The following is a 26154-nucleotide window of genomic DNA, read 5'->3' as shown; positions in this document are numbered from 1 at the left end:
CATAGGTTCGCCATCACTGCTTTAGAACATATCATAGAAAAATTGATATGGACTCACTTTCAAACATTGGTTTGCTTAAATGAAAATCTACTAATGAAAAAAGTAATGGAACTCTCTTCTTCTACGCGTTATTCCCGCTTCCTATGCAGGGTCCACGTGTTACTTTTTTTAGATGCGACTTCTTGTTAGTACTACTCCCAACCGACCCGTCGCCTGGTCTGCCGCTGGGGGAGGGGGGTATATTTTTGACTGTAGAGGCGTATGTTCATGGGGCCAGTTTGCCTGTTTGCGGGATGAAAAACGCCAGATAAACTGGCGGAAAAAACCCTACTGACCGCGCCCAAGACTGGCTAACTTGGCTATGCCTGAGGAAGATCCTCAAATTCCTCACGTCTACAATGGGAATCAACCATATGCCTGGGACACTCCTTCCCCAGGCATATGGTTGCGAAGCGCAAAGCCACTAGGCTAACCGCGTGGTAAAAAAGTAATGGAACATGCACTGCAAAGAATCAAGGGCATGCCTCCTGATTCATTAATAGATTTTTTTTTTTTTCCCCGTTACTCAACAAGAAGATAAAACAGTTAATATACCTAGTGCTTTAGATGGATGTCTTGGATATTTTTCCTGATGAAGAAATAATGGACATTGGCCATTCACAATTCAAATGAAAAAATCCAAGGCCAACAAAAACGTCAGATGCCAGATGTTACCACTGAAAATAAATAATGCAAATATTTCTGCAAATGAATTATCATGATTCTGTCAGAACATCAACTACATCATGGCTCTCTTGCAAAGTATAAATACTAATATGCCAGTAATAGAAAAAAATTAAAAAATATAAACATAAATGGATGGAACACGTTCAAAGAATGAAAACAGAAAGAGTACCAAAACAAGCCTTAAAGTACAAGCCATTAGGAAAAAGAAAACCAGGACGTCCTCTTAAACGATTCAACGATGACTTCTAAGGCTTGAACAGGCTATGCTAGGCCTAAATCCTTGATACGCATGATGATGATCAATATCATCATCATCATCATCATGATGATCAATATGCTTTGTCCTGTAGGAAACATACCTGAAACCTAGTTATGTTCTGCATTACGGAAATGTAACCATCATTCATAAAGATAGGACAGGAGATGGACTTGCCCCTGGAGGAGTCACCATCCCTGTGGGCAACAGTATCCCCTTCCAGTAAGTCCCACTTAATACAGATGTAGAGGCAGTTGACATCTGACTCTGTCAGAACTCTTATAACAGTATTCTGCATCTACCTACCTTGTGCTGCAGATATCACCCAGAATAACCTTGATGACACCATATTGTAGTTACCATCACCTTTACTTTTAATGGGGGATTTAAACAGATAGTACTCTGTGCTGTAGTGCCCAAACTGACATCAGAGGAAGAGTTGTGGAGTGTATGCTGGCAACATTAATCTCTCTCTCTCTCTGTCATGAACACAGGAGCAACACCTTTCTCCATATGCCTACCTGAACATTTTCTGCCATTCCCTTCATTGGCTCACCCTCCCTCTTCCCACTCTTTAAGTAGGAACCTGATAACAACATATTTGGGAGTGATCATCTCTCTGTGACATCCAGTTTTCTGCCTGTATAACCATGTACTACATCATGATGAAAAACTGAGCAAGCTGACTGGCTTGCCTTCTCATCCTTAGCAGAATTCAGTTTTGCAACAGTCGCCTCTTATTGGTGATTTCAGTGAATTATGTGACAATGTATTACACATGCTTCCACAGCATCAATTCCCAAAACATCCATCTAGTCAATTTCTACTTTTTCTTGAAATGTAGAGACTGCCAAGGAATCTCAGAACAAAGCTTGGAGTATCTTCCATAGATATTCACAACAATCCAGGACTACTTCTGTCTCTGATGATGGATGAGTCCAAATAGTATGGATCCATCATTGGAAACAGAAGCAGTCCTGGATCCAATACACATCTTCTATAACAGAAGCCACCAACAGCAAAGAAGCTTGGAATAAAATCTGGAAAATTAAGGGCAGATATACCACCTACCCATGCACCATCTTTGAACATAATGGATGCACAGTTGCTGATCCAGCAATTGTCAACACTCTCAGGGAGATTTTTGCTAAAACATCATCTTATTCTCCAGAGTTCCATGCACAAAAGTATAATGCAGAGAAGCAACAAATTCTGTTCTCTTCAAGTCATAAAGAATACACATCCATTTGTTATTATTATTACGTGACACCTCCAGAGTGGACTCATAGAGGGAGGGGATGTTACAATTCTCTGTCTCCACCACTCAATCCGCCAACTACAACAAACTGCATCTACTTCCGACCACCACTAGTATTTTCGCAGACAATCACAAACATCCATGCCCATGGTGGGATTCGAACCTGCAGCCTTTTGGCCAACCAGACTGGCTATGAAATAAGAAATGAAACCTGCTTTGTTTAAATGCTTCCAACTGCTGTTGGACAAGATAACTTCCATTATGCGACAATCAAATATCTGCCTCCATCTGCTAAGGATCAACTGCTGTACCTGTTCAACAGAATTTTTTCTCAAAATGTTTATCCAGATATCTGGCAAAAGCCTATTTATTATTAACTTTCCCAAGACAGCAAAAGATTCAAAACTCCCATTAAATTATCTACTAATTTCTCAGACCAGTTACTTGTGTAAGATTTTGGAGAATATGGTTAACTCTTTGAGAGAAACTTTTTTTTCTTCTTCCAGAACAGTCTGGCTTTTGTAAACATTATTAAACAACTGATCATCTTGTCCAACTGGAAGCATTCATTAGAGATGCCTTTTTAAGACACGAGCACTTAATATCAGATTTTTTTTTGAGTGAAAAAAGTATATAGCATAAAATATATATCAGTTTTAAGCATCACACTTTTCGCAATCAAAATTAACTTGATAACAAAACAATTTCTTCCAATTGAAAGTAATGTCAGCTATGTGGATGACTTTACCATCTTCTGTCATCACGTAATATGAGGGTCATAGAAAGACAGAAGCCATTGAGCATCATTCAAAATGAAACTTTACTAATTTTACGAATAAAATGTAAATGTAAATGTAAATAGTAAATGATACAGAACATCTTAAATGCATTTTTAATTTCAAGTTTTATATATATGAAATATAAATAATAAAATATAAACTGTTCCAATTTAATTAAATAAATTTAATGACTAGAAGCTTAGGGACACCAAAATACAAAAAATACTATTTATTGTTTGAGCACACAACTAGTTTTGTCTTAGAAAATTTCATCAGGTGCATAACAGGAAAAGAGGAATACAAAAATGCACATTACAAGAGGCAGCTATAAATTAACTTGCAAATGTATTTCCGACATTTGAAGGCAATCTGGATGAATGGCAGAATCTTCCTCATTAGGGTGAACAGAATTCAGAACGTGATTAGATACTGCGCTGGCTCTAGTTCTACCATACATAAGAACTCTCCGGATTTCTCCCTCTGGCCAAAATAGGGCATTGCAAAAACAATAAACTTCTGAATACTTTTGGCTGTCATGTTTAGTTGTCTTGAGTAATGAACAAAGTTTGGAAAGAGGAGTAAAAGAAGTGCAAATTTTAAGTTTCATGAGAATTTTACCTAAGTTTTGTGAAACAGAACTGATATGTAGTAGAGAGAGACATAAAGTCTTTTACATCAGTACTATCTTCAGTATGGTGAGCTGGTGGATTTAAAAGTATCTTATGAACAGTCTGTTTAGGATAGCCATTTTTCTAAAAGGTTGTAAGAAGAAACTATAGTTCTTTGGTGATCTCTTCTTCTTTACTGAGGAAGGAGCAAGTACATTTACCCAAAGTGGAAATGATGCCAAGCTTTTGGGGAAGATAATGATGAGATTGTGCATGAAGGGTATCTTATTATATGCAGGTTTTCCATAAATAGAAGTCGTCATCTAATTTGGTGGTGGACATATTCCATACTGAAATGTCTCTCCTCATAGTTTTCTGTAAGCGCTGTACATTAATTCCTTAACTATGTCCTTAGGAAATTTGCAACTTTTGCAAAAAAGAAAAAACTTATTTCAATTTAATTTGTACAAAATTTATAACACTTTTTTTCATGTAATATAATTTATTGGTACTGGCAATAAATTTATGTCCACATTTGGTTGTAATCATGAAAATTTTTTCATATGCAGGTAAAAATGTGATTTGTAAAATTAAGCTTGGACACCAATTTATCAATAATTTTGTGATAATCATGATCATCAGTTTTTAAACACTGTAGATAACGAAAGTTAAGGAATTCATTCTTAAATGATGGCACATTCATTGACGAGGAACTAAAAAAGTAAGGAATAGTATATCTTGAAAGATGTCAAAAGAGACTGTATTTCAAAATAATACATTGTGGTCCAATAGAGGGTGCATTGATGGTAGGACATTGTTTGAAGAGCTCCGAAAGATAAATTATTTAGTTCTAAAAAAAATAGCGTTATTAGTTTAAAAAGCAAAAAAAAAATTGTTTTAATTAGTGTTAAATTAGTATTTAATAAGATACGGTAGATACGTAGCGTAGCACATGGCACCAATACGAAGAAAGGCAATGGCGTCTTTGTTTAAAAAATTTAACCAAAGGGAGTTCGTCCAGTGTAATGTCTGCGGGATGTATGCCTTTCTGAGAGCGGCTGGAGTTTGGTTTAATAACGATAGTGATGGGAAAGTGTCGTGAAATGATTTGAAGTGTGTCTCAGGTCGCGAGATATGTAGTAGATGAAAGTCATAATGCGATAGAAAATAGTGATGTAGCGCCAGATAGCATTGAGAGTGAAAGTAAAAGTATAGAGCGAGAGAATGGTTTGACTGATAAAAATAATGAAGAATTAGTAACAATGAGGGAGATTGCATGGTTGCATGGAGTGATACATAGGGCAACGCAGCAGCTGGAGCGATTACAAAATTGTCTACAGACTGCATCAGCTAACAGAAATAAGCAAATGCATGATAAGAAATATGAGAGCATGATTGGGAGCGAAAGAAAAATTAAGGAGCGATTCGTGCTTTCCGGGTGCGAAAATTAATGATGTAAATGAGGCTATTAGAGCACAAAAGCATAGGGTGAAAGAAATGATAGTAATGGCAGGAACGAATGATTTAAAAGGTGAAAAATTTGCTATGAGAAGGACGTGAAGGAATTACTAGAAGTAGCAAAAGAAAAGTGTGAGAGAGTTAAGATAGTGAGTCTGTTGCCGCGGTATTACAGAGTAGAGTTGAGAAGGAGGGCCATAATTGCTAATGACTATGTGCAGATTATGCAGGAGTGGTGTGGAGTTTGTGGATGTGTGGAGTGAATTTGATTGGCGAAAAGACTTATGCAAGAAGGATGGTTTGCATCTGAATGGATTTGGTGTGCAGAGACTTGAAAAAGTGTTGCTGAATGAAGTGAAAGTGGATGTGCAGAATCAGGGAAACTAGAGCTATTAAGGGAGTGGTTGGAAGTAGATATGCAGACATCAGTGAGGCAGTTGAGTGTAAAAATGTGTATAATGTGTGATGAGCTAGTACGTAGGACAACAACAAACCAGAATGGGATAGTTAGTAGAAGACATCAAGGTAGGGGTGGGACTAACGGGCTTCTGCACTTTATGTATACTAATGCCAGGAGTATTAGGAACAAGAAGGAGGAATTTTTGGCCGTGGTTGGCTCTTCCTGGCCACAGGTTATTAGCATTAGTGAGACATGGCTGACAGAAAATGATATAGCTTGTGTTAGAATGTGAAGGGTATAGTGTGTTGAGGAGGAACAGAGAGAAAAGAATGGGGGGGAGGAGTGTTATTGATGGTAGCTGATGAACTGCAGCCAAGGAGAATAGAAGTTGAACTGCAGGATAGTGAAAAGAGCACATTTGAGGCTATTTGGTATGCGATTGAGGCTAGCAGAACAAAATATACAGTTGAGTGCTGCTATAGATCAGATGATGGAATAAATGATGGAGATAGTATGCATAGGCAAATAGACTCAATGAGTGGAAGATGGGTAATTATTATGGGGGATTTCAAGTATGGTAACATTGATTGGTGGGAGGAAGGAAATCGATGTTATGCAGCTACTAAGGGATAACTGCCTGAGAGAGCGTATGATGGAATGTACTAGGTGTTCGAGAGTGCTTGACCTAGTAATTCCATCTGAGAATTTGATTGTAATGAATATGACCACATTGCCACCAATTGGTGAGAGTGATTTGTGAGTTTAGCAGTGATTTTAGCCACTCTCACAATTGGTGAGAGTGGCTAAATGTGTGGAATTTTCAATTAAGACAGGGTACATGTGGAATTACTGGGCTGGTAAGTATGACAAGCTTAGGAGATTGCTTGGTTTAGTGCCCTGGCATGTAAAACTGCAAAGGCTGGATGTAGATAGTGCATGGGAACTGGTTAAAGAACGTTTGTAGGAGGTAATGGCTGACTGCATACCTAGAGTCTGGATAGTAAATTAAGTAGGGGTTAAATGGATGAATAACACCATTAAGCTTGAGCTACAAAGAAAGAAACAACTGTGGAGGGAATTTAAGGCGAAAAGTGACCTGCAGGCACACGAAAAGTATAAAGCACAAGCCAGAAGGGTAACTAGTGTGGTAAGAAAAGCAAAAGCAGATTATGAAAGGGAATTAGCAACGCAAGCTAAAGAGAATCCCAAACAGGTTTTTCGATATGCTACAAGTAAAAGAAAAAAATGTATACAGCAGAATGATTTTAAGAAATGCCGATAGTAGGGAGGTAACTGAATCGGTTGAAATAGTGGAATTACTGAGTGAGCACTTTACAAGAGTATATCATCCAGGTGGTGATATTGCAGGAATGAAGAAACCAATAGTTTATACATTAATTGAGGTGAATGAAATGGAGGTGAATAGTATATTACAAAAACTTAATGTGAATACATCTGTGGGATTGGATGGAATACCAGTACGTGAAGCGGCAAAAGAATTGTCAGTGCCCTTGACCATTTTGTTTAATTTGAGTCCCAGGTCTGGGTTAGTCCCGAGGGGGGTGGAAGGAGGGAAAATATTTCCATTGCATAAAGGAGGCTCCAAGACTGCTGTTACGAATTACCGACCGATCAGCATATCAGGAGTCTTGTCAAGGTTTTGGAGAAAGTAGTCGAGAAAAATACAGGAATGGATAGATGATGATGGTGGGATACCGTGTGGTGGACAGCATGGTTTTGTGAAGGGTAGATCATGCCTCACTAACTTGCTCACGTTTTATTACACTGTGATGGCTGAACTGGATAAGGGTAATGGGTTTACAGTGATACTGCTGGACCTTGCTAAGGCCTTTGACAGGATACTACATGGAATTCTAATCAGTAAACTGCAGCATATGGAGATGGATATAGGGTTGGTGAGATGGATAGGAGGGTGGTTGATGGAGAGATATCAGAGAGTAGTTTATTCAGGAGTAGAGTCCAAAAGAAGGCCTGTGACTAGTGGTGTGCCGCAGGGTTCTGTTCTTGGACCACTGCTGTTTAATTTGTTCATTAACGATATAGGAAAGGATCTGAGAGGAACTGTTCATTTGTTTGCTGATGATGCAAAGTTGGGTAGAGCAATAGTGAATCCACATGATGTCAAAAAACTGGGTTAAGGAGAATGGATGTCAGTTTAATGTGGCAAAGTGTAAGGTTATGCATTTTGTGGTGAAAAGAATAGCAGCAGTATACCACATTGTGGAACTTTACTCCAGGAGATTGAAGAGGCCAGGGATTTGGGAGTGTTGGTGGACAGGGAGTTGAAGTTTAGGGGAGGCACATTGCAAAAGTGGCTAAATCAGCTCATCAGATCACTTGGTTACTGAAGAATACTTTGACGAGCAGAGACAACAAGTTATTGTTCCTCTTTATTGAGCATTGATAAGACCCCATCTTGACTACTGTGCCCAGATCTGGGTGCCAGGGTTTCTTCTTGTTGGGGAGAAGGTAGAGAGGATCCAGAAGCAAGTGACCAAGATGATAAGTGTTCTACGGAATGAACCTTAGGAGAACAGGTTGAAGATCTGTGGGTTGCAGAAATTGGTTGATAGGCAGAAGAGGAGTGATATGATTGAGACATTCAAATTACTGAAAGGTTTTTACAAGATTAATTCAGAGGAAATTTTTCAGAACAGGTCTGGTGATGAGAGAACTAGGGGCCATCCATGTTCTGGGCAAGGGTGTTAGAACTAAGTTTTTGCTTTGAGAGTGGTGAATGAGTGGAATAAGCTGCCAGTGTCTGTTGTGGGTGCCATGACTGTGAGTGAGTTCAAAGCAAAGTATGATAGATACTGTGTGGATGCTGAATAGTTGTTCTGGACACGATGTTTAGGGCCTCCCTCGATGAGTCTAAGGACTCCTTGGAGTTGCCCTTAATAATAATAATAATTTTGTGATAATCAGTGATGATCAGTTTTTAAACACTGTAGATAGCAAAAATTAAGGAATTCATTCTTAAATGATGGCACGTTCATCAGGAGGAAATAACTAAAAAAGTAAGGAATAGTATATCTTGAAAGATGTCAAAAGAGACTATATATTTCAAAATAATACTTTCTTGACAGGAGGAGAGGTAAAAAGGTCAAAAAAAAAAAAAAGTGATTTCATTATTGCTTTCACTTATTGATAGAAAATGAATTTTGGTTGCATGTACAAACTTGAAACAATATTAAGTCAAAAACACATTTTCTTGATGAAAAAAATGTCAGACAACAATATGATTTTTTTTTGTGTGTGTGTATGTGTTAAATGTTTCATTCTTTATTATCTGAATGTCATACTTTGCAAATTAAGTTCACCACTTAACTTTGAACATAATGATGATTCAAAATCATTTTAGATCAAGATAAAAACAAACAACTAACTGGTTACATACTATGATTGCAATAGATGCAGTAGTATCGTGAGAATGACAACATTAAAAAAATGAGAGGAATTAAAAATACCAATAAAAATTTTTTTTATCAGGATCACTGTCAGTTATTTATAATGTACTCTTTCATTCACCATATTATTTTGCAACTTGACCTTTGTTTTGGGCAAAGCTTTCTGAGTTATTTTCTTTCATATGTTGTGTAGCTCTTTTGTTTACGATAATCACATGCATGCATGTTCAGATGAAGACTGCCATCGAGAGATCATGATATTGGCATAATGACTGCATTACATTAGCTTACTTTGGGCTAATGTAATATTGCATATGTCAGTATGTAATATATACAGTAGAATCCACTTATTGTGATCGCAGATAATATTATCAATCGGCTATTGTTATCAAAATCATTTGGTCCCAAAACACCATTTAAAATGAATTAAAAATAATCCATCTATTATAATCAAAGTTCCGGTTATCAAAATCCTTGAGTGTTTAGCCTTTTGCATCCCAGAATTCTAAGAAATAAGGGTTAATCAGGAGAAAATTTGACAAAGAACATTTGTTGAAATCTGACTTTTTTTTTGTTAATCTTCCTTTAATATTGTTATGTCGTTGTTTTCTCTATTTTACCTTGTTCTACCTCTAAATAGCCCACTTTCTAATCTACTGTTGTGCCTTTAAAATATTAATTCAGTATTATTTCCTTTTCGGATATTGGCAAAATTTATTTTATGCTGTGCCAGCCAATATCCTATAACAGAAGAGAGACTTGTTCAGGGAAACAATTCTAAATTCAAAAGGGATACACACAATAATTAATCTTACCCTAGTGCCGTGCAGATTCAGTTAGCAGTCGTGACCTGAATCTCACTAAAGCAATAATATCTAATTCCTTCCCACCAGAAGGTTCTATTTCATAAGTGGTGGTTTGAATTGGTAATCAGGCATAAACTCAGGTATAAAACATTTACAGTTAAGAAAATTCAAATACTCAATAGAACAAAACTCGCTCTAAGTTAAGGTTCATACTAAATCACAGCAATGAATTTGAGTAAGCTAAATCCTTCAATTACACAAGGATAAGGTTAAGTGTAAGCATAACACTACTAGGATATAATTCCTTTCACAAGTTATTCACAGAACATGCATTGAAAACACTTTCATTAATACTCTATCAATAACCATCTTAATTCTAAATTTCATTAGGCAAGCCTAGCCATTCTCAATCAAAATACTGCCTATCAACAATTCTTTGTTCCACGTGGTCTTAATTAATTCAATGAAAATCTCACTTAAAAGTTCTCTATTAGTGTCCTTAGTTTACAGTATACACAAATTTCTTATTCTTCTAAGTGATTTTTAACATAGAATGAAATTCTTTATATTACCGGATCCTTTCAGATTTCATGCCGCCACCTCATGTAGATCTGGATTACCTTAATGTATAGTTATCGGCCATTTTTGCACCTGGCGATGCCCTACACTTTTCTTTGAATCATTTCCGAACTGTGTCATGCTACTGCTTCGCAGGAAATTTTCTCCATTCTCCTCGATGGGACGGACTTTATTCGTAATCTCGATTCTGCATAGGCCATCATAACACGATCAGCTTCGCTTGGAAATCCTCAAGCGTTCTCAAGAATAGCCTTCATCAGCCGACATCACTGTAGTCGGCCCACCGCTCTCTCATGAATCACCTGACAAACCCACTAAAACTGGAATCCAGGAACCAAAGAAGAAAAAGACCCTGTAATATGGCGAGCATCATCTTTTATTCACCCTTTTGGGCACCCTCTATTCGATGTGTTTTTTTACCCACGAATTCATCGTTCATGCCCCTTAGGGAGAGTGTAGGATCACCCAATCTGTTAGGTTACTCTATTTCAGGTAGTCGTTCTGACGTCACTTTCCATGTAGGTACAGCCTCCATTGCTACACTCGACTCGTACAAATTATACACGATTATTCCGGATTACTACTTATTATCTTTCTGGAAATTTCATAATGTACTAGACAGTTTAATGGGATTTACAAATAACTTAACAATTCCCTTACATTATTCTTACTATTCTGACACAAAATTCTCTGCTTCTCATTTTAGTTATAAAGGAATAAATTTCAGTATATGGCACATAAGTACTATACATTATCACATAACATAAAGAAATTTCTCATAATTATTAGCTGATGTGCAGGTATCTCCTTAATTAGTAATATTTATCATGTTAAATCCTGAATAAAGAATTTACTTGTAAAGTTCTCCATTCAGGATCTAACAATATTATTCTTCTGTAAATTTTATATCTTCCAGGCAAATGCAGGTGGGTAATCTTAAACTGGCTGCACACTTCGTGCGCGAAAATAGAAGAAGCTGCTCATAAGCTACTTAACCAGCCGTTCTTCTGTTCGCTGTGCCTTCCTTCAGTAAAACAACTTCTGAACATAGGTAAACGTGTCGAAAACCTCGAACAGTACATCAAAGCTTTAAATGAAACTTTTACCGACAAAATATGTGCAGGTCGAAGCTAAGCTTGAACAAACTGAAAACCAGCGCAACGCAAGCTCCACTCTGCCAGCAAAAGAACTTTGCGATCTAATCGCATCAATGGTAAACGACTTGATGGAGGCCAAACACAAAAACTCAACGGCATCATTTTGAACTTCCTGACGGAAAATGGAAAATCATTACAAGAGGACATCAACAAACTAGCCGAAAAATGCAACATTGATCCTAAGAATATCGTTAGTTGCCATCGTTTCGGGCTGATAAATGAAAGGAGGGATGGTACGAACTTTCCGCGCTTAGTAAAAATGACTTGCGACACGCCGACAAGCACATGAAAAATAATAACAGCGATCAACAACAAGTTCAAGGACACCTGTCCCCAATCGTGCATACGTGCACAACCAGACCTAAAAGAGAACAAAGACGCCAGCTTCGAAAACAACTCGAAGATGATGAAACAACTCAAAATGGTGACAACAGTTGGACCATTGACTACAGACAAGATAAACTGGTGAAAAAACCAAGTGATGCCACTAGCAGCCACCTAGCACATTTCCTATGCGGTGCCTGCATGCTGGTCTCCACATAGGAAATGTGCAAGATCCATGCGGTCCAACATATGACTCGCAAATCCCTACACATCCACTTCACCACCATCCGTGGCATAAACTCCAACCTGAATAGTGTCCACTACCACCTACAGTCTACCAGATCCCACCTACTCTTCCTGGCAGAAACTCAAATCCCCCCCCCCCCTAGCATCACTTATCTCAAACTTCCAAACTACTCACTCTTCAACAACTTTTGCCCCGAGGGTGGTGTCTGCACATATATCCACTCTGACATACCTTGCCAGAGAGCACCCAACCTAGAATCACTCAACTTTGACCTTCTTTGGTTGAAAATATCCTTTCCCCACTCAGTCCAATTCATCTGCTGTCTCTATCGCTCCCCCAACACAACCAACCATCCTGAGCTCTTTAATTTCCTCTCCCTAAAAGTCGACTTTCTCCAATCCCACTTTTCCAACAGCGAAATCATCCTCCTAGGAGATTTTAACGTCCACAACACTAGCTGGCTTTCCTCCTCCTCCTCCAGTTGTACAGATCTTGCAGGCAGGAATGCCGAAACATTTGCCATCACTAACAACCTTACACAACATGTCGAGATGCCAACCAGAATACCAGATAACCCAAACACCCTAGATCTCTTCCTCACCAATGACCCCTCCAAATACACAGTGAAAGTAGTCAGCGCCCTGGGCAATTCGGACCACAACCTAGTGCCCATCTCCTCCCCCATGCAACAACGTTTACACAGACACTCCCATACAATATTAGTTTAGCACTATAACAGTGCCAAGTGGGACAGCCTCCTCAACTTCTATGCTACATTCCCATAGTTGGACTATTGCTTCTGGCCTTCCAACCCAAACATATGCACCATGCCTATTACCAAAGTAATCCTCACCGGCATGAATAGATACATTTCACACAGCACTCTGAACTGCCACTCCCTAACGAAAACCTGGTTCTCCAAAAGATGTGCCAAGGTTGTAGAGATGAAACACCAGACATACCATAACTGGCTGAAATCAAGAACCTCATCCTCTTTCAAGGCTTACACCGAAGCCCGTAATAGATGCAAAAAAACAATCAACTCATCCAAAACAGAGTTTGAAAGAGCAAAAAACAGGAAACTACAGCCAAACGGCAGCCGAGCCTTTTGGTCTCTCACCAAAGCAACAGGTCGTAACTTCTGTCCAACACTATTCCCACCCCTTTCACACCCCGATGGTTCTACTTCATCATCACCCACAGAAAAAGCTAATCTTCTGGCCTCATACTTTGCTTCAAATGCATGCATAACTGACGATGGTAAATCTCCCCCCACCATTCCAGACACCCAACATGCAATGCCCCTATATCCTTTTGCCAGGATGAGATCAGAAAAATACTCTCCAAATTAGACACAAAAAAGTCTCCTGGCCCTGATGGCATTCCCCCAATTGTTCTGAAAGTTTGTGCTCCAGAACTGACCCTATCCTATGTCACCTATATATACTCTCCTACACCACTGGAAATTGGCCTATATTCAGCATTCCCAAGAAGTGTGACAAGTCACTGCCAACCAATTACTGCCCTATTTCGCTTACCTCAGTCCTGTCAAAGGTAATGGAAAAAATCATCAATTCCCAACTTCTACACTATCTTGAAGACACTCGCCAAATAAATGACCGCCAGTATGGATTCCACCACTGCCGATCAACAGGAGATCTACTCACATACTTCACCCATCTCTGGACAAATTCTGTGGAGAGGTTTGGCAAATCTCAAGTGGTTGCATTAGATATCTCCAAAGACTTTGACCGGGTCTGGCACAAAGGCCTACTAGGCAAACTACTATCATTCGGCCTGACCCAGGACTTCTGTAGGTGGATTGCCAGTTTTCTGTTCGGATGCACACTGTGTGATGATGGATGGCTCCCTATCCTCTCACCACTCAATTAATGCTGGGGTCCCACAAGGTTCTGTCCTTTCTCCAACCCTCTTCCTGCTTTATATCAATGACCTACTGCAATTGACCTCCAATCCAATACACAGTTTTGCAGATGACAGCACACTACACTCCTTGCTTGCATTTGATAAGCCTTACCCTACACAACTCACCTCAACCTACAGAACATCAACCACCACCACCCTCAACTCCGATCTCCAAGCCATCCTATAATGGGGTTCGGATAACCTCATAAATTTCAAAGCCAATAAAACCCAGTTCTGTACTATTTCCCATAAAAAAGAACAAATTTTCCCCAGTATCCTTTTTCATGATACCCAAATTTCCAGAGAGTTTGAGATCTCATTCCTTGGAATCATCCTCACATCAAACCTCTCCTGGCATAAACATATCTCAAACATTGCATCCTCAGCCTCAAAAAAACTAGGATTTTTCTTTCGTTCAAGACATTACTTCACCCCTGAACAACTATCAACATTATACAAGTTCACAAATCTTCGAACTATTGAATACTGCTCCCACATATGGGGTGGGGCCCCTTAAAGCTCTCTCAAAATGCTCGACTCAATACAGAGGAGAGCAATTAGACTTATCAATGAGCCATCCCTTACCAACTCTCTCCCCCACTTTCACACAGACATATGGTCTCTGCAGTATGTTTATTCTCCAAATATTTCCATGGAAAATGCTCATCTGAAATAACATCAATAATTCTCCTGCTCAGTACTAAGCTCATTGGAACACATGCAGCTGCTGCACAACATTCCTTCACAGTACATCTAGAAACAAACAGAACAAGTTTCTTTTCCTCTTCCTTCATCCCTGCAACTGCTGCACTGTGGAACAGTCTCCCACCTGCTGTGTTTCCCAAGGAATACAACTTAAAGTAATTCAAATCAATTCAACAAATTCCTCCTTTCCCAACCCACTACCCATACACGGTACTAATGTACTATAGGTTGACCAACCAACCTCCTGTGTATGGGCCCAACATTAAAAAAAAAATCTTAATCTACTGTAAATCTTAAATCTTCAGGCAAATGCAGGAGTGGTATAAATACAGTCTAATTGTGATTTTTCGAGTTTATTTTCGTGCTCTCTTTTAGTAAGTGAATTTGACTTTGAGTGTTTGTTAAAACAGCCCTTAGCATTACGGCAGAAGCAAATAAAAAATGTAAAGATTTATCTTTTCAAGAAAAGCAAAGAATTTTGGAGTGCTATGATAAGTTGCCCAAAATGAGTCAGCATAGTGCGGCTATACATTTAAAAATTTCACAACCACTCTTCTGTAAGATCTTAAAAAAACAGATCAAACATTAAAACTTCAGCTCTTACTAATGAAAACATGGATCGGAAGACAGCCCGATCTGTCTTCCGATCCATGTTGATACTCAAGTTGAATCAACATTAAACATTTGGTTTAGTGAAAAGAATGCTTCTATTAATGGGCCTTTGATGTGTCAAAAAGTAGAAGAATTTGCAAAAACAATGGGCAAAGAAAATTACACTGCAACTAATAGATGGTTTAACAGGTGGAAAAAGCAAGAGAATGTTGTGTACAAGCATATTCATGGTGAAGAAAAAAGTGCTGACTTTTTATCAGCTGATGCGTTGATTAAGACCAAGTGCCTAAAAATTATTGCTGAAGAATCTCCCAAGGATATTTACAATGCAGACAAAACAGGACTTTATTTTTATACAATGCCTGAGCATACTTATTTGTTTAAAAATGAAAGCTAAAGGATTTAAATTTGCAAAAGAGCGAGTGACAGTTCTTTGTTGTGCTAATGTGAAAGGTGAGAAACGAGAGCACCTAGTGATTAGAAAAAATAAAATTCTTCGGTGTTTTAACAGTATCAAACGATGACTACTGTTCTAGTGCAAATGCTTGGATCACTAATAACATTTTCAACAATTGGTTAAAGCGAAAAATTGTTTTGTTGGTAGGCAACTGCACTGCACACACAAACAATTTATCGTTAAAGAACATCAGAGTAATTTTCTTGCCTTTGAACACTACATCGTTAATTCAACAATGTGATCAAGGCATCATACGAGCTTTTAAAGCTTATTATCACAGGGAAGTTGGTGCGACAATTATAGTTGAACTTGATTATATAAAAGACCAATATGATGCAAGTGCAATTGCAAAAAAAAGATTTCCCTTCTTGATGCATTACATTCGGTAGCAATGTCATGGAAGCAAGTCTCAGAGAGGACTATTGAAAACTATTTCCAAAAAAAGGTGAATTTTTAAGAACTCTGAAACTCCTTCTTCCAAAGAAATTGAATATCTTACAAATGAAATTTTTGATAAAACCTCAGACAGTATGTCAAAAGAAGAATTTGAAAATTGGTTGGATTTTAATAACAATGTTGAAGTGGTAGCTACAGTGACAGTGTCGGAAATATGTCAAGCTGCTTCTGATGAGAACTTTAAACTAGTAGAAGAAAGTGAACCTAATACAAGTATAGAAGAACAAATTTTAGAAGATCTTCCAACCAGTGCCACATGCAACAAGCTCTATGAATACTTCGTAGAGCTTCTTGCATCTGGGCATTGGTTAGAGCTCTATGAATACTTCATGGCGGTGTGCAACATAGAGCGACAAACTTCAAAAGGCATTATGAGTATGAGCAATTTATTCATGAACTACTATATTCAAAGACGCGACAGACAACACTAGATAAGTTTTTTAATAAATTTTATATTGTTGCTTATAACAATAAATTAAATTAAATAATGTTCATAACAATAAATTGAAATAAATGATGCATTTTTAATATCCTTTGCTTAATGTTATCAGCCGGTTATTGTTATCAAATAGTGACTGTCCCAAAGTGATCACAATAAGCGACATCTACTGTGTATATAAATCTCAAAATTTTCCTGCTATATTGCTATGCAGCACTCCTGAATATGATGCTTCTATAATATAATGCTGTCTTATGACAAATTTCTGAATAACACTGGTAAAGATGTTTTAATGTCAAAAAAGATTTAATAGATTCAAGTGTAGCTTGTTTTAGCATTTCTATTTGTATAATTCCTCTTCCTGATAATAGAATATTTGTTGGCCTTTGAAGACACATTTTCACTTATTTTGTTTATTCTTTTGACTTCATTTTTTTTAATAATTATTACTGATTTTTCTCATACATAATTTCAGGATACTGACAAAGAAAAAGCAGCTGGAATGTCAGTCAATGTTAATAAATATGTTTCTGATGATCTTAGAGACATTAACAGGTAAATTCTTATTGCATTGGAATTTGCATTATCAGAAGGTTTTCATTTCCAGTGTTCTTGGAAGAATTTATAAACAATATTTTGCTAATTATTAACAGTATTGTGTTTAGAAAATCTGACAATCAAAATAATAATATTAGAATCTATATGTTGTACAGGTATGTCAGAGCCAAAGAGAAACTTTGTCAAAAAGAGAGAAAAAAAATTGAATCATGTTTCCCTGGATGTTGGCTTTTTTTTTTTTAATTGAAGACAAGTAGCTCAACTGCTGCCCTCCTGCCATATCTTGTCTTAACACAGAAAATTTCATGCTTGCATGAGGAGTGTAATATATTCAATACTAAAATTGGCATAACTTATGACTGAGTTGAGGTTTCCTTGACTTTGAAATATCTATAGCTATTTTTGTCAGAGGAGAACTACATACAACTTAATAGAAAGAAAAATGTTTAATTACTAGTTTCATGCATCATGTTACATACATCTTCAGATTGAATACAAATAGAAAAAACGTATTAGCAAAGAGATTTCTGAATTAATAACTGTTTTACATTGAATGAACAAAAACCAGATATTGAATAAAGCATCAATGTATCAGGTGCATGGATCATTGTTGCAATGTTGCCATGTAACTTCTCTCTGGCTTAATTCATTAGCATGTAGATCTTTGATATTATTATTATGGTCTGGGCATCTCCATGGAGTCCGAAGATTAATTGCAGGAGACCGAAAATTTACACACAATCCATCATACCTTTCCTTGAACCCATTAACAGATAATGCACTCATACCTGACTCTGGTGACCCATTCTGCTCATCCACGACTCTCCAAACAAAAAATTTAATCCTGACATCCCTACTAACCACACCTGTATTCTACTTAAAGGGATGAAGTCTTGTTCTAGTCTAGCCTCTGCATTTCCTCTGCATCAATCCTATAAATAACCCTTTAAGCAACTTAAATGTTTCTATCATGTCTCCTCTTTTTCTCCTATCAACCAACTTCTGCAATCCATACATCCTCAATTTATCCTCATAGGGAACATTCCACAGACCACTCACCATCTTGGTTACTCATCTCTGTATCTTCTCCACTGCTTCCTCATCCCCAAGAAACCCATGAGACCAGACTTGAGCACAGTAATTCAGATGTGGAAGTATCAAGGCCTTATAAAGAGGAATAGCAACTTCCTTATCTCTAGTTGTCAATGTGTTCTTCAATAGCCAAGTAATCTTATGTGCCACCTTAGCAACCTTAGCAATGTCCTCTAAACTTTAACTCTCTGTCTACCACCACTCCTAAAGCTTTGGCTTCATCTATTTCCTGGAGTACAGTTCCATCAATGTGGTACACAGCTTGTAACCTCTTTATCCCAAAATGCATAACTTTACATTTCTTCTCCTTGAATTGACACCCATTATCTTTTGTCCATACTGACAGCCTATTTAAATCATCCTGCAAGCTCTCTACATCTCTTTGATTAACTATTACTCTATCTAATTTTGCATCACCAGCAAACAACTGAATATATACTTTCAGGTTATTTCCTATATCATTTATGTATAAATTTAACAGTAGTGGTCCCATCACTAAACCTTGCAGCATGCCACTACTCATTGTTTTTGCCTTGATTCGAAAAGTTATCTGGACAAATAACTTTTTGTTATCTCTCCAGCAGCTACCCACTTATCCACATAACCAGTATCATATGCATTCCCATTTGTTCTTATTTGCACTCATAACAGATTTCCATGGTATTCTGTCAAGTGCCTTTGCAGAATCATCGTGTGGCCATTTCCTTTATCCAAATCAGCTGTTACTCTATTATAAAAAGTTAGTAAATTACTAAGGCATGACTGATCCTTCACAAATCCATGACCCTCATACAGTATCATATTTTTATGTACCCATTCTTCAGTTCTCTTTTTGACCAGTGTTTCTAGAACTTTTACTAGCATGCTTGAGATACTGATTGGTCTATAATTGCTACTGCAGTCCTAGAACATCCTTTATGCAAGGGAATTATTTTGCCCTCTTTCCACTCTCTTGGAACTCTACCGGAACTGAGACTCAAAGAGCCTAGTCAGAAGCGTTGGCAGTTTCCTTGCAAAATCTCGCAAGACCCTGAGCTGATATCCCATCTAAACCCACAGCTGTATTTATGTCGAGATTCTGCAATATCCTAAGAAACTACAATTCATCCACCTTTGTTCCCGGATTAGTGTCTGTCACATATGTTAAAGCAGTAACCTCACTTGGATGATATATCCTTGCAAAGTGGTCACTTAGTAACCCAACTATTTCATCTGCTTCTGTCATCGTGTGACCATCATCACTCATTAAGGTTAATCTTCAATACTCATTCTTCCTCTTACTTGCCATGTAACGAAAGAACCTGGATTTCTTTTGGCCAGCTCATCTAAATTCTTCCCTTAGTCTGATGTTTACCTTCTTTGCCATGCTGGTCACTTTTCTTGCCTGAGCATTGGACTGTTCATAAATTTGCTGGTCACATTTCTCCTTATGTACCCTCGACAACATTTTCTTCTTCTGCAGCTCATGCTCAATGATATTACTCAACCATCTAATTTCTACTTGATTAGCCATCCTTGCCTCATAATACAACTTAATATTATTTCCTCTAGATTTCCCTTAACTATCTCCCATTACTATTAACATCCTTACCTTGCAGTGTTTTATGCCATGGTACAGTTTAAGCTTCCTCTTACGCTTGTTATAATCACCTGTCTTGTAGTTCCACATATACCCCATCTTGACAGAATATTCCTCATGTTGTACAGTCTCCCGAGTCAAGATCACATGGACACTTTTGCCAGTCGAAGGCAATGTGTAGCTCTTCTGATCCTGTGACCAGCTCCAATACTCTTACATCTCTATTCCCCTCTTTCATATGCTGTCTCAAGTAATTATCTCTCAGTAGGTGTATAAATTCCATTTCCTTCCTGCCATGTGATCTTTCTTCCTTCCAGTCTATATTTCCATAGCTGAAGTCCCCTATAATATTAATAATAATCACTTGACCTGTACTCATTGTACTGATTTATCCATGCATGTCTTCCAAGATCATCCAAGGAACTCTCTGCCTTATAACAACAACTGTATATTTTGTCTTGCTGGCCTTAATCTCACACCAGACTGCTTCAAATGAACAGCCACCTTCCTGCCTATCTCATATTCTTTATGGCTGCATTTCATCTGCTCTCATCAGCAGTACTCCTTCCCCCATCCTATCTGTTTTTTGTTGTTTTAAGTACAAATACTTGACTTTTTCCTTGGTGGTATGAGGTGCCATTCTTATGGGCCCATTTCTTTACATCTTGATATGTTCTTTGAGGAAGATTTCACCAAATCAACCTCTCTGTCCAACATAACAGATACCACATGTACAGAAAATTTTGTACGCCCCTAGTCATTTAAGAAGAGGGTGAGGTTGCTTTAGTGATCTTATCATCATGGACACTTGAGCAATCTGTGAAGGCAAATTTTAAGCTGTTTTGCTTGAGTATTTTTGCTATTTTGTCTATAACATTTTTTATGTGAGATAGAGAATGACAACTTTTGGAGTTGTCTTCCTGCTGTATATCTCCTAGAACATCTGGTAGTCTGTCTAAGGGGCTATTTATAGTGTTAAGATTATATCCCTTTTTTAGGAGTATATCTTTAAGATATGTTATTTCTTTTTGCCTTTTGTTATCATTACTAGATGTTGTGAAGACCTTGTTTTTATGTTTTGATAATGCCTATTTTTGGCCAGGATGATGATGATGCGACATATCATGTGGATCTTCCAGTGTTGAGTTGTTGTTTTTTTTGTAGATTTCAAAATGAAAGATTGCTTTGATTTTCTACTGAAATGATGAAAGTGGTTTGTTTTCAACTCTTTTATGTGAATTGGTGGGTTAAGCCGTTGAGGAATTCTGTAAAATGTGGTGGGTTTCTTTAGAGTTTGGCCAAATCAAGAAGATGCTATCAATGCATCTAAGCTGCAGAGTTTGGGTTTAGTATGGTACATGTTGATGGCTGTTTGTTCAAATGATTCTGCATACATATTTGCCAATTGCAGGAAAATGGATACACCAATGGCTAGGCCTACTATCCAGAGGCAGATCAAGCAGATATTGGACCTGGTGGCTTTTAGTGGCCCCAAACCTGATGTTATTATAAAGAAAAATGTATTGCAATGTTTTGAAATAAAAATATTAAATCACATATTATGTATGTTTAATTTTTTGTTATAGTGAAGTTCTAGTTTTCTTTGTAGCATATATATGTAATCCCACCCCCTTTTTTTAGGGAGCCCCAATAAATTTTATTGCCAGGGTCCCCAGCTGGCTTAATCCGCAACTGCTACTACCTGTTCATAACATAGGTCTTGAAACCCGAAGAAAGTGCTTTCTAAGCTATGTTTGAACTGTTTGACAGCAGTGAAATTTCCAAGATCAGTATACTGTCTTCTTTTGGAATATTTTTCTTTTTAAGTTGTACATGGTTCTCAGCTCACAAAAACTAGCTGTGACTTTTTTATGTAGTGAAAAATGTGAGGTATTCATAACTATAGAATAACACGTATGCCACAGTAAATAATTTTTTTTTATTATGTAAATATTTATGTATCATAACACATCATCAGTACAACTAATGAACAACAATAGGAATTGAATTCAAGAAACCAAAAAACAGTAGTGCGTATTCTTAAATTGGAATCCCTCTACATATACAATCGTGTGTTTGTGGATTAAAAACTACTGGGCTAAAATTAAAATTACTTAAAATTAAATTAAAATATAGCAGATAAATTACCGAATACAATTGAGGATAACAATTATCTAAACTTTTGGAATAGTGAGACAGTCATTTCGATTAAGATTAGTTCTATGAAGTAAAGCTTCAGCACTTTCTTTATTATTATTATGGGTGACTCCAGTGAATCCTTAGACTCATCGAGGGAGGCCCTAAGCATCATGTCCACACAACTATACGACATTCTCACAGTATCTATCATACCTTGCCTTGAACTCACTCACCGTCATAGCACCCACAACAGACTCTGGCAGCTTATTCCACTCATTTACCACTCTAAAAGTGGTAAATGAGTGGAATAAGTGGACACCATTCTTCCATAGGTGTCCCCTAGTTCTCCCACCACCAGTCCTGATCTCAAAAATATCCTCTGAATTAATCCTATAGCAACCCTTTAGCAATTTGAATGTCTCAATCATACTCCCGTTTTCTGCCTATCAACTAATTTTTACAACCCACAAATCTTTGACCTGTTCTCATAAGGTTCATTCCATAGACCTGCTATCATCTTGGTCACTCGCCTCTGGATCCTTTCCACCTCCTCCCCATCAAGAAGAAGCCTAGGTGACCAAATCTGGGCACAGTAGTCGAGATGAGGTCTTATCAAAGCTCTGTACAGAAGTACAATAATTTGCTTGTCTCTGCTCGTCAAAGTATTTTTCAACAACCAAGTGAGTTGATCAGCTGATTTAGCCACTTTTGCAATGTGCCCCCTAAACTTCATCTCCCTATCCACCAACACTCCCAAGTCCCTGGCCTCATCAATCTCCTGGAGTACAGTTCCACCAATGTGGTATACTGCTGCTAATCTTTTCACTCCAAAATGCATAACCTTACATTTTGTCACATTAAATTGACATCCATTCTTCTTAGCCCAGAACTCCAATCTATCCAAGTCTTCCTGCAAGATTTTGACATCTTCTGCATTCACTATTGCCCTACCTAACTTTGCATCATCAGCAAACAAATGAACTGTTCCTCTTAGATCCTTCCCTATATTGTTAATGAACAAATTAAACAGCAATGGTCCAAGAACAGAACCTTGTGGCACACCACTAGTCACAGGCCGTCTTTTGGACTCTACTCCTGAATAAACTACTCTCTGATATCTCTCCATCAACCACCCTCCTATCCATCTCCATATGCTGCCGTTTACTGATTAGAATTCCATGTAGTATCCTGTCAAAGGCCTTAGCAAGGTCCAGCAGTATCACTGTAAACCCATTACCCTTATCCAGTTCAGCCGTCACTGTGTTATAAAACTTGAGCAAGTTACTGAGGCATGATCTACCCTTCACAAAGCCATGCTGTTTCCCATACAGTATCTCATTTTCATCAATCCATTTCTGTATTTTTTCCTTGACAACGACTCCTGATATGCTGATCGGTCGTTAATTTGCAACAGTAGTCTTGGATCCTCCTTTATATCAGTGGAACTATTTTCCCCTCTTTCCACACCTTCGGGACTAAACCAGACCCGAGACTCAGATTAAACAACGTGGTCAAGGGTACTGATAATTCTTTAGCCGCTTCACGTAAGATCCGTGCCAGTATATCACCCAATCCCACAGATGTATTCACATTAAGGTTCTGTAATAGACTATTCACCTCCACTTCATTCATCACAATTCACGCCTAAACTAATGGTTCCTTCATTTTTTCAATGTCACCACCTGGATGATATACTGTTGCAAAGTGCTCACTCAGTAATTCCACTATATCGACTAATTCAGTGATCTCCTTACCATCGTCATTCCTTAAAATCATTCTGCCGTGTACAGTTTTTTTTTTTTTGCTTGCAGCATATTGAAAGAACTGTTTGGGATTCTCTTTAGCTTGCATAGCTAGTTTCCTTTCATAATCCACTTTTGCTTTTTTTACCACACTCGTTACCCTTCTGGCCTGCACTTTATACCGTTTGTGCCTGCAGGTCACCTTTCTCTTTAAATTCCTCCACAGGTGTTTCTTTTTTTGCAACTCAAGCTTAATGGTGTTATTCATCCATTTAACCCCTACTTGTTTTACTATTCGGACCATAGGTATACAATCAGCTATAACCTCCTGTAAATGCTCTATCGACATCCAGCCCTTGCAGTTTTACATGCCATGGCACTGATCCAAGCAATCTCCTAAGCTTGTCATACTTGCCAGCATGGTAATCCACACCTTTAGCCACCTCCGAGGTCAAGACCTTATGATCACTCTCACCAATACGTGGCAACATGGTCATATTCATTACAGTCAAATTGTGAGATGCTATTACCAGGTCAAGCACTCTCAAACCCTTAGTATTTTCAATTACATGCTGTCTCATATAGTTATCCCTTAATAATTGAATAAAATCCATTTCCTTCTTCACATGTGTTCTCTCCTCCTTCCAATCAATGTTACCATAGTTGAAATCCCCCATAATTACCCTCCTTCCACTCATTTCATCAATTTGTTTATGCATACTATCTCCACCATCTATTCCATCACTTGGTCTATAGCAGCACCCAACTATATATTTTGTTCTGCCAGTCTCAATCTCACACCAAATAGCCTCAAATGAGCTCTTTTAACTATCCTGCAATACAACTTCAATTCTCCTTGACTGCAGTTCATCAGCTATCATCAATAACACTCCTCCCCATTTTATTCTCTCTGTCCCTCCTAAACACACCATAAATTGATTAAAACAACAATACTCCTGGCATTAGTATACATGAAATGCAGAGGTCCCTTTGTCCCACCTTTATCTTGATGCATTATTGTAACTATCCCATTCTGATTTCTTGTCCTTAGTACTGGCTCAGGTACGTTATATACATTCTTACACTCAACTGTTTCACTGATGTCCGTATATCCACCCCCCCCCCTCCTTGGTAGTTCTAGTTTTTGTGGTTCTGCACATCCATTTTCACTTCATTCAGCAACACTTTTTCCAGTCTCCACACACCAAATCCATTCAAATGCAAGCCATCTATCTTGTATAAATATTTCGCCCATCAAACTCATTCCACATGTCCACGAATTCTACACCACACCGTCTGCATAACCTGCGCATAAAGTCATTTGCGATTATGGCCCTCCTAAACTCCTCTGTGTTGTACCACGGCAACAGACTCACCATCCTAATTCTGTCACTCTTTTCTTTCGCTACCTTTAACAATACTTTAAAGTCCTGTCTCATAAAAAATTTATCTCCTTTCAATTCATTCGTATCCATACGTATCCACATTTATATGTGGATCTATGTAGTAACTTGACATTTTGCCGTTGGATCCTGTGGTTAGCATTTTCTGATCTCACAAAATCTAGCCTTGCACAACATGGAATCGAAAATGCTAACCACAGGATCCAGTGGCAAAATGCCAAGTTACTACATAGTTCCACATATAAACATAACGGTTATAAAGAAAGTGCTGAAGTCTTACTTCATAGACCTAATCTTAATCGAAATGACTATCTCACTATTCCAAAAGTTTTGGAAATTGTTATCCTCAATTGTATTCAATAATTTATCTGCTATATTTTTATTTAATTGTAAGTAATTTTAATTTCAGACCAGTAGTTTTTAATTCAAGAACATTCGACTGTATACATAGAGGGATTCCAATTTAAGCATGTGCTCTACTGTTCAGATGCTTTCAATTCCTATTGTTGTTCATTAGTTGTACTGATGATGTCTTATGATACATGAAATGAAATATTTACATATTAAAAAAGTTATTTACTGTGGCATACGTTCTACTTTCACTGTTTTATTTCTATCCCAACTGTCAGATCCATAGGTTAAAATTGGTTATCTTGCATGGTGCTGCTTTAGTGTTTTTGATTTCTTTTATTCCATATACTTTTCTTTAGATTGCTTGCCACCATACCAGCTTTGTTTAGTCTTATATCTATTGCTATATATATTATATGCCAACATTTTTAAAAAATTGTGCCTAAACAACTAAGACATTTTATCATTCTACAGCTTCTCGATTGAAAAGATACTTGATATATGTCTCAGTCTTGACTGTTTTCATTATTTTTGTAGTTTTAATTGCGTTTTGCATACCCAACTGTTGCATCCATTATTCATTTTAATTAAGTTATTCAGGTTAATTAACTATACCTTAGATTTGTACTGGATTTATTTAAGAATATAGCATCATCTGCATAAAAAGCT

The 26154-nt window shown here is 37.6% G+C and overlaps 1 protein-coding gene across 1 annotated transcript in view; it reads left to right on the top strand.

Moving 5' to 3' along the window:
• Positions 1-26154, top strand: part of PI31 (Proteasome inhibitor 31 kDa) — a 144158-nt gene that overhangs the window by 21860 nt on the left and 96144 nt on the right. Inside the window, exon 3 of the mRNA XM_090405623.1 lies at positions 17097-17176. Coding sequence (XP_090261749.1) covers positions 17097-17176 — 80 coding nt within the window. The remainder of the gene's footprint in view (positions 1-17096; positions 17177-26154) is intronic.

Source organism: Typopeltis vanoorti, chromosome 15 (assembly GCF_054136105.1).
Source record: "Typopeltis vanoorti isolate ZY-2024b chromosome 15, IOZ_Tvanoo_1.0, whole genome shotgun sequence".
NCBI lineage: Eukaryota > Metazoa > Arthropoda > Arachnida > Uropygi > Thelyphonidae > Typopeltis > Typopeltis vanoorti.
The sequence above is the reverse complement of the archived record's forward strand: the minus strand, read 5'-3'. Positions and strand labels throughout refer to the sequence as shown.